The sequence below is a fragment of the Orycteropus afer genome, unplaced genomic scaffold (assembly GCF_000298275.1).
Source record: "Orycteropus afer afer isolate SDZICR_OR568_19922 unplaced genomic scaffold, OryAfe1.0 scaffold00072, whole genome shotgun sequence".
Taxonomy (NCBI): domain Eukaryota; kingdom Metazoa; phylum Chordata; class Mammalia; order Tubulidentata; family Orycteropodidae; genus Orycteropus; species Orycteropus afer.
Window position 1 is genome coordinate 3,130,779 of NW_006921659.1, and position 10,513 is coordinate 3,141,291.

Below are 10,513 nucleotides of genomic sequence, written 5' to 3' on the forward strand. Positions count from 1 at the left end.
GAAGAGTCACTGTAACATACTGTGTTAGACTGGTTCTCTAGAGAAACAAAACCAGTAAAGCTTATAGAGAGAGAGAAAGAAAAATTTATCTTAGGAAAATGGCTCACACACTTATAGAAGCTAGCAAGTCCCAAGTTCTTGAATCAAATGTCAAGCTGGAGGCTTTTTCTGACTCTCGCAGCTGCAGGGGCTGAGGAGCTCAAGGTTGGCAGGCATTATACTGGCTGTTGACTCCAATGAATGAAGAATCCAAGATCTCCAGGCCAAATGGTGGCTTGTTTGCTCACAGATAGTTGTAGGCAGCACAACAGAATCCTGATCCACAGGAGAGAGTCTCTTTTCCCAGGATGTCCATAAATATACTGGAAGCAGGCCACACCCCTAGGGAAACTCCCTTTCAATGGATTAGCTGCTCAAAACATATTCATCTATCTCATCATGGGAATAACCACATCACAACTGCTTAAACCGCACAGAATTGTGGTCCAGCCAAGCTGACACACAGCTCCAACTATCACACATACCAAAAACTATAGAACAAGTTTTTTCATCTTCATTCTATGTACTCTAGCATGCTCTGGCCCTGAACAATTTCACGAAGCAGTTCCCAGAAGACTAAATGTGAATGATCAGAATTCCCAGGTGTATAATAGAGCTGGGTGAAAGCTCCTCGACATGGGCCTTCAGCTCTGCCTCTGTCATCATACAAAAGTACTTTCTCTTTCTCAAAAGAAAAGAAGGTTGTATCATTTGAGAGGGAAAATAAGCAAAAAGGACAGCATGAGTTGAGAGCACTGTAGTGTTCTGGTGGCTAGAGAGAACTCCATCGGGCCACCAATAGGCAAGACTACAATGTCTGTTTGGGGGTCCTCATGCCAGCTGCCACTATCTTAGAAGCCTTAACCTCCACAAGATACTAGGGCCTTTGTACAACAGAGCTCTCTGGAACCAAAGTTCCAGTCAAATATCAAATCTTACTGCTCTCTAACTAGTCTGAGGCACACACTTTGCTATTGTTATTGTTTCCATTATTACCTTGGTTCTGCTGATTTACTTCTAAGGGTACTGCTTAAATAAAAGATTAATTCATCACTTAAGTCTATTACAATGACACTTCTTATTCTACCTTTTTCCTCCAATGTACTCAAAAAAAAAAAGAAAACTAAACTCACTGTCGTTGAGTCGATCCCAATTTATAGCGACCCCTCCTTGGGTTTCCAAGAAGGTTATCTCTATGGAAGGAGATTGCCCAATCTTCCTTCTGAGGAATGGCTGGTGGGTTTGAACCACCAGCCTTCTGATTAGCAGTCAAATATCTTTAGCACTACGACACTCACAGAAGTATCCTATGATGGATGACATGGGTAGAAAAAGGACACTACCTGGAAGGTTATGTTTCAAAAGGAACAGAGACAGTCACAGAATCGGTAGTAGCAAGGACTACAAGCTACCAGCCACCCACTTCATCTGTGTGCACGAGAACCAGATAAAACAACATTGTCACAGATGCTCACGAATCCATCCAATGGTTTCCACACAAACCTCCTGCTGGCCATCAAATAATGTGCAGGTCAAGAGTAGTGTTCTGGTTACCTAGTGCCTCTCTGACAAGAATATACCACAAATGGGATGCTTGAACAAACAGGAGTTTATTCTCTTACAGTTCGGGAGGCTAGAAGTCCGAGTTCAAAGTGCCAAGCTCTAGGGGCTGGGTGAAAGCTCCTCAACCTTGGCCTTCAGCTCTGCCTCTTGCTCCCAGCCCACTGAAGCTGAAGGCATCTCTTCACTCAGGCAGCTACTGGCTGCTGAGGCTAACAAGCCCAAGGTCAACAAATAAAATGGCACAGTCCCAATGCTACCAAACCACACGGCAGGCCATTAATTCAAGTCCATTGGAAGTCCCAAGGTCGGCAGGGTTCAAGCGTGCCATAAGCTAGAGACATTCCCGAAGCTGCTGCTTATATATGGGAAACAGACCGCATCCCTAAAGCAGCTACTCAGCTGCTTGTGGTAGATACCACCATGGAGTTGATTGCCAGTTTTATCACGGGTAATAACTACCACCAGATGCCCAGCCACTCAACCAGGCCAGCCAAGTTGACACATAACCTTAACTACCACAAGTAGGCAAGGTAACTACAGGAATGGATCAATCCATGTTTATACTCAAGAAAACCCTCTAGGTCAGTATTACTCAAAGTGTGGTCTAGGAACCTGTGCTGGTCCATGAACTACTCAGTACCAGTCCATGAAAAAACAAGACAACAAACTGAGCATAAGATTTTAGACATTACAGAGCAATTTGAAATTGCCACAGTATATGATAAGTAAACTAGCCTCAAACAGGGTATGGAGTAGTTGGGGAATGACTAAACTTACATGGTGAGTCACATGTGGTACAAGCTACATACAAGTTAGACACAGCTGTTTTCGTTGTTAGGTGCCAGAGAGTTAGTTTTCGACTCACAGCGACCCTATGTACAATAGAACGAAACACTGCCCAGTCCTGCACAGTGGGACCATGTATTGGTCTGTGACATACTGGGGAGAAAATACTAGTCCTTTACCATAGATAGGTGAGAAGCACTGCTTTAAATTTTTATAGATTGTGTACTAAATTAACCATAACAGTACAAAACACTCCAGGAAAAATATTACCTACAAATTAACATGCAAAAAAAAAAAAAACTAATAGAGAAAATATTTTAGGCACAGAGTAGAAGATAATCATTCCAGTTATTCATACATGTATTATTTTGCAAACTAGATTATATATTTTTCAAAGGTGAATGTTTTGTCTTTCACTATTTCAATACCTTTCATTATTTCTAAAGGGGCCCTGGTAGAACTAGTTTAACACTCAGCTCCTAACTGAAAGGTTGGCAGTCCGAACCCACCCAGAAATTCTGCGAGAGCAAGACCAGGCTTTCTGCTCCCATATAGACTGTTGTTGTTCTTGTTAGTTGCCATCGAGTCGGCTCCGACTCATAGTAACCCTATATACAACAGAACGAAACACTGCCCGGCTTCACAGTCCCTGCTATACCTGAGCCCATCGTTGCAGCCACTGTGTTAATCCATCTCATTGAGGGCCTTCCTATTTTTCATTGACCACTTTACCAAGCATGACATCCTTCTCCAGGGAATGATCCCTTCTCACATGACCAAAGTAGGGGAGATGAAGATTACAGACTAGGAAACCCTATGAGGCAATTCTCCCCCATTCATGGGGTTCGTATGAGTAAAAACTGACTGGACAGCATCTAACAACAACATCATTTCTAAGACAGTACTAGACAAATCATACACTTTTAAAAAACAGAACACTTTATTGTGGTTTGGGTGAAAGGTTACAGAGCAAATTAGTTCCCCATTCAACAATTTATACACATTTAGTTTTATGGCATTAGTTTCATCATCCCCTCAATGGAACATCTTCTTCCCACTTCCTCCCTTGGTTTCCCATTCCCATTCACCCATCAGTCCTTCTGAGCATTGCTTCTGGGCAAATGCTGCCCTTTTGGCCTCATATAGTTGACTGCTCTGAGGAACATGTTCCTCAAAGGTGTTACTGTTCACTTTATAGGACTGTCTACTGTTTGGCTGAAAGGTAGTCTCCAGGAGGGGGTTTGGTTCCAGGTTTGAAGGGTGTCTAAGGGGCCACAGACTCAGGGGTTCCACAGTCTGTATCAGACCAGTTAAATCTGGTCTTCTTTATGATTTTCATTTTGTTCTCTGTTCTCCTCCCTTTCTGTCCAGGACATTCTACTGTGGTCCCAATCAGAGCAGTCAGCAATCTAGCCATGTACCATCTAGTTCTTCTGGTCTCAGGGTTGTAGAGGCTGAGGTTCCCATGGCCTTCAGATTAATTAACAGTCCTTTAGAGTAACTGTTTCCTTGGGCCTTTGATTTTCTTCATTCTTCTTTGCTCTAGATGGGGAGAAAACAATAGTTGTATCTTAGGTGATCACTTGTAAGGTTTTAAGACCCCAGCCACTACTCACCAAAGTTGGATGTAGAACAATGTCTTCATGGACTATTTTATGCCAATTGACCTAGATGTCCCCCAAGACTATGGACTAACCCCTTAAGCCCAGTGAAATCATAGACTTTTATTAATTCCCTGTTTACTCTTCATTGATTCTGAACTGCATCTACATTTCAAAGTAAACTGATACACTGCTGTCATTAGGTGCCGTCAAGTTGGCTCTGACTCAGTGACCCCATGTACAACAGAACAAAACACTGCCCAGTCCTGCACCAGCCTCACGATCCTTGCTATACCCGAGCCCATCGTTGCAGCCACTGTGTTAATCCATCTCATTGAGGGCCTTCCCCTTTTTTGCTGACCCTCTATTTTAGCAAGCATAATATCCTTCTCCAGGGAATGGTTCCTTGTGACAACATGACCAAAGTGCATGAGATGAAGTCTGGCCGTTCTCACTTCCAAGGAGCATTCCAGCTGCATTTCTTCCAGGACAGGTTTGTTTGTTATTCTGGCAGTCCATGGTACTTTTAGTATTCTTTGCCAACCCCACAGCTCAAAAGCATCAACTCTTCTTCGGTCTGCCTTATTCACTGTCCAGCTTTCACACACATATGAGGTAACTGAAAATACCATGGTGCACCTTAGTCTTCAAAGAGATGTCTTTGCTCTTCAGCACTTTAAAGAGGTCTTTTGCACCAGATATGCCCAGTGCAATATGTCATCTGATGCCTTGACTGCTGCTTCCTTGGAGTTGATTGTAGAACCAAGTAATTTGAAATCTTTGACAACTTCAATCTTTTCTCTATTTATTGTGATAATGCTTATTGGTCCAGTTGTGAGTATTTTTGTTTTCTTTATATTGAATGTAATCCATACTGCAGAGTGTAGTCTTTAATCTTCATCAGTAAGTGGTTCAAGTCATCCTCACTTTTAGCAAAGCAAAGTTGTGTTATCTGCATATCATAGGTTGTTAATGAGTCTTCCTCCAATTCTCATGCCATGTTCTTCTTCATAGAGTCCAGCTTCTCACATTATTTGCTCAGCATACAGATTGAATAAGTGTGGTGAAATGACTCCCTTCCTGATTTTAAACCATGCAGTATCCCCATGTTCTGTTTGAATGACAGCCTCCTGGTCTATGTACAAGTTCCTTATGAGCACAATTAAGTGTTCAGGAATTCCCATTCTTCTCAATGTTATCCATAATTTGTTATGATCCACAAAGTCAAATGCTTTTGCATAGTCAGTAAAATAAAATTAAAGATCTTTCGGATACTCTTTGCTTTCAGACAAGATCCATCTGACATCAGTAATGATATCTCTCATTCCACGTCCTCTTCTGAATCACCTTGCATTTCTGGAAGTTCTCTGTCAATATACTGCTGCAACCCCTTTTGAATTATCTTCAGCAAGATTTCACTTGCATGTGGTATTAATGATATTGTTCGATAATGTCCACATTCTGTGGGATCACCTTTCTTTGGAATGGGTACAAATATGGATCTTTTCCAGTCAGTTGGCCAGTTAGCTGTCTTCCAAATCTCTTGGCACAGCTGAGTAAGTGCCTCCAGTGCCGCATTCACATGTTGAAACATCTCAATGGGTATTCCGTCAGTTCCTGGAGCCTTGTTTTTTCCAATTCCCTCAGTGCAGCTTTGACTTCTTCCTTCAGTACCATTGGTTCTTGATCATATGCCACCTCCTGAAATAGATGAACACTGACCAATTCTTTGTGGTATGGTGACTCTGTGTACTCCATCCATCTTTTTTTGATGCTTCCTGCATCATTCAATATTTTGCCCATAGAATCTTTCAATATTGCAACTCGAGGCTTAAATATTTTCTTCAGTTCTTTCAGCTTGAGAAATGGCAAGCATGTTCTTCCCTTTTAGTTTTCTAACTCCAGGTCTTCGCACATTTCATTATAATAATTGACTTTGTCTTCTCAAGCTGCTCTTTGAAATCTTCTGTTCAGCTGTTTTATCTTGTCAGTTTTATGCATTAGAATACATAAATTTCATTTTCCTAAAAATAGTAAATGTTTACTTAGCACAGTATTAGGTCACTTTACTGGTAAGACAGTCTTACGGTGACTTCACCCATTCAAGGACAGTGAAAAAGCTAAGAGACCTCTAATTGCAGGAGAAATAACTATAACAATGCCTAAAAATGTAACTTAAGAAAAACAGGGAGACATCTTTAGTCCTCACCTAGAGTTTATTAATTAATATATGTGTGTAAAATATAGCATCTGTTCCAAACCTGGTTATAAATTCATTAAAATAAAGCTCCCAGCTTTATAAGCTTGTTTATCAATAGACCAAAACTGAGGCAAGAAATACTGCTGAAAGTAGATGTGTCAAAAACAATGAAGAACTACTGAAGTACCATAAGAACAAAAAAAGCATGTAGTCTTGAGGCCATTAATGTAAAAGGAAAGTGCCCAATGTAATTCCAGACTACCTAAAGGCAGCTCTTTCTAAATACAGTTCAATAATTGATTTTGAGTTTGTTATAGTAAACCACCAAGAAAAGTTCAGTTTTGAATAGTAAAACCCTAGCAAATGAGGCAATCAATTTAAATATACCATAAGAAATTAACATACATTGACCCATATCACTTTAGTTTTGTGTATTTCACTGTACATAAATTATATTTCAATAAAATATATTAAAAAAGGAATTTACATTAAAAAGTTAAACTATTAGCATGTAAAGTGGTAAGCTTAAATGATTAAGTAACTAAATACGATTTAAATGTGAGCCTACTGTGTTTAAGACACATTTTATTTTGAGTGTTTTTTTTTTTAATTTAAAATATAAGCTGGACTTAATATGGGATTTAACCTATATATGGAATTTATAGAATTTAAACACATGAACTTCTATGATACACACAGGCATATACAAGCCCACAAACATTTATTCATTAAACATGTAACCTGGAGGGACTTGTCAAGACTGTGCAGAAGGCATCCAAAGGGGGCCAAGGCTAAGGAGAAGAAGAAACCAATCATGCCACCCCACTCTCTACCTTCCCACTTAAGACACATAAGACTCAAAATGGACCTAAATGAATTCTATATAAAGAGATACAAAAGCATACATGGCTAAATACAATCAAACTTTCAAAAAATGCATAGTTACAAAATGTTGTTGTTGTTGTTGTTGTTGTTATGTGCCGTCGAGTCGACCCCCGACTCATAGCGACCCCTCCTTGGGTTTCTGAGGCAGTATCACTACGGAAGTAGGATTGCCCAACCTTCCTTCCGAGGAGTGGCTGGTGGGTTTGAACCGCCAGCCTTCTGGTTAGCAGTTACAAAATAGAAAGTGCCAATCAGAAAACCTAAGTGGGTAAGGCATTTGGCTGCTAACCAGAAGGTCGGTGGTTCAAACCCACCAGCTGCTCTATGGGAGGAAGATGAGACAACGTATTTCCATAAAGATTTATAACCTTGGAAACCCAATGGGGGTTGCTATGAGTCAAAATCAACTCGATGGCAGTGGGTTTGGTTTGCTGTTTTTGTTTTTTTTTTTTAAATCATAAAACATAATATAAACAGTTGGAACTACATATGATAGATAATTTTTTTTAGCATTTGTAGAAACCAATCAATTAGTCAATAAGACATACAATCCAGTAGGTTTAAGAAGCATACAGGTAATTTTTAAGTGTGTCGGTCGGGGGGAGAGACCTCAAAATAAGGCTTTGCCAACAGAGAAACTGAGGTATAGCTGTCTTCTACTTGGATTCCAAAGCCCTGAGCAATCTGGCTTCACCTAAAAACTCACCCCAACATGCCAGCACCATGCGTATCTTCACCCCTACTGGAGTTCCCTCCTGTCTTCCCTACGTCTATCTAAATCTTGCTCCTCCTTCAAGGTCTAGCTCAAGTCTCATCTTCTCCAGGAAATCTTTCCCGACCATTCTACCTCCAATGTGCTCTCTAACAACATTTAACTTATACTAAACAGTTGGCTCAATCATAATCTTGAAGTTATTTTATGTGCATTGGGTTTTGTCCTCTGTCCTGGTCCAATCAGCTTAAACCCACCAGGAACAAATCCACAGTACAGCAATGAGAGGTTGATTGACCCACTGCAATGAGTGAGGATATACACCAGAGTAACTGGGGCATCTCACTAAAGTAAAAGAGTGATTAGAGAATATGCAGCCCAAGCTAATTTTTACTGTTTTTCACTCCTCAACAAGCCAGACAGCAGAATCTTTAGAGGCCAGAACTGTTCCTATACATTGTTTGTCTGTTTCCTATTGTTGCAATGACTCAAGCATAGTAAAAGTTTTGCGGAATCTGGGTATAATTTAAATGAATGGGTTGCAACCAAAGCAGGCCTGAGTGTAAAGGGATTGGCATCAGCTCTGGACTGTGAAGTGGGCCCACAGTCCAGTTTCCTTGAAAAGGGGATAACTGTGGAATGAACGTGTGTCCAGAAACCCCTTATGAGATGCTCTGCACTCAAGCTGCAGTAGAGGCTGCTTCTTTGTGTAAAGTGACTTAGGTCCAACAGGCAAGAGTGGATGTTTTATCTCACTGACACCATTGCAGACAGCAAAGTTTCTGATAGCCTCTGATCTTAAAGACAAAGTTTCTCAGTGACTCAAAAGGAGTTGGTCACTCAAAAAAGGAGGTTATGACATTTTACAGCTGCAGCATATCCTTGAGAGAAATTTCTGTTCACTTTGCAGCTGGCTATACCTGTGTCTCTTACATCAGCTGACAAATGGTGAGACAGACTGGCACAGTCCAAGCTAATTTTTACTTTTTTTCACTTCTCAACTCTGGCAGACAGCAGAGTCTCCAGAGGCCAGAATCGTTTCTACATATATTTTGTTTGTTTGTTTGTTTCCTATATAAAACTGGGCTGCAATGACGGACTCAAGCATAGCAAACATTTTGAAGATTGCACGGGACCAGGCAGTGTTTCATTCTGTTGTACATAAGGTCTCTATGAGTCAGAGCTGACTTGACAGCACCTAACAACAACATATAAAACTAAGCAAAGTGCCGAGTGTTTGCTACATAAATGACCATTTGATATCTGACTGATATATAATGAAGTTTATTTAGACAATCAAAGCTAACTATAATGGGTCATAAATACATTAGGTATACCAAAAACCAAACTCACTGCTGTTGAGTCGGACCTGACTCATAGCAACCCCTCCGTGGGTTTCCAAGGCTGTATCACTACAGATTGCCTAATCTTCCTTCCGAGGAGTGGCTGGTGGATTTGAACCACCAGCCTCCTGGTTAGCAGTCAAATGCCTTAGGCACTACACCACTCTTCTAAAGTACGTATGTGTATACACCTATGAGTATGTTTATATATGGGGGGAGAGAGTTGGTAAGAGGGAGGCATATTTCTTACCTACAACACCACAGGCTGAAACAGCTCGAAGTAACCCCGAGGATCCTTTCTGCCCCATCTTTGTTCTATTTCCTAGATCCAAGCGGCCCAGAAGTTCTCTCACTTCTTGTTGAGTATATACATGCTAAAAATAAGCAAATTTCATCTGTAAGGTTCACATACTCTTTATATTGATCATTCACTATTTATCCCTGAAAAGTAAAAGTTGCCTATAAGAATAATTAGCTATTTCATAGAGAAGTACAGAATAATACATGACTAAACCACAATTTTAAAAAGGTAACAAATTCTTTAAAATTAGCAATGAAAGTTGGTTATTTGATCACATTATCATACGACAAAACTACATCAAAATCTTATATTCTAAATCAAGATTCAAGGACTTAAGGGGCCCACTGATAAGTTTCAAAGTCCGTGAAGACCTTAAACTGTATGCAAAATATTAGCTATATGCATTTTTATGACAATTCTCATAGATTTTTATAAGAATTCCTTAGATTCTCAAAGAGGTCCATGATCAACCAGCCCCACCCTTAAATAAAGCCAGAGCCATTGCATGGATTAATAAAAACTCCCAGGAGGAGGAGCACAAGAGTTAAAGGCAAAAAATGTAAACAATATACACAATGGTACAATAACAATAATCTACAAGTAGACATACAGATAGACACTAAGCTGAAAAGGGGCGGCAAAGCCAACGGGGTGGCGCCCACGAATATGTATAGATGCGACAGAGAATATTCCTACATATGTATTGTTATGTGCTGCAAATACAGTAAAGCATATAGGGGGCAGGTTATGAAAGTTATGAAAACTTCTTAGCCATAAACAACCATCTTAAAGGAATGAGTCACTGGGCCTGAGGGCTCAGGATCATAGTCTTAGGGGACACTAAGGTCAACTGGCATAACAGTCTACAAAGACAATGTTCTACATCTACTTTGGTGAGCAATGACTGGGGTCTTAAAAGCTATAAGCAGCCATCTGAAGTGCAACTATTGGTCTCTCCCCTTCTGGAGCAAAGAAGAATGAAGAAAATCAAAGACTCAAGAAAATAATTAGTTCAAAGAACAAATGTACCATGAGAGCCTCATCCTTCATGACCCTGAGAACATAAGAACTAAATGGTGCCTG

General features: G+C 40.3%; 1 protein-coding gene across 1 annotated transcript in view; it reads right to left on the reverse strand.

The window, feature by feature from the left end:
• The window catches only part of FIG4 (FIG4 phosphoinositide 5-phosphatase), a 186,153-nt gene that overhangs the window by 149,748 nt on the left and 25,892 nt on the right, over positions 1-10,513 (reverse strand). The window contains exon 3 of the mRNA XM_007940808.2: positions 9,380-9,503. Within this exon, the coding sequence (XP_007938999.1) occupies positions 9,380-9,503 (124 nt within the window). The remainder of the gene's footprint in view (positions 1-9,379; positions 9,504-10,513) is intronic.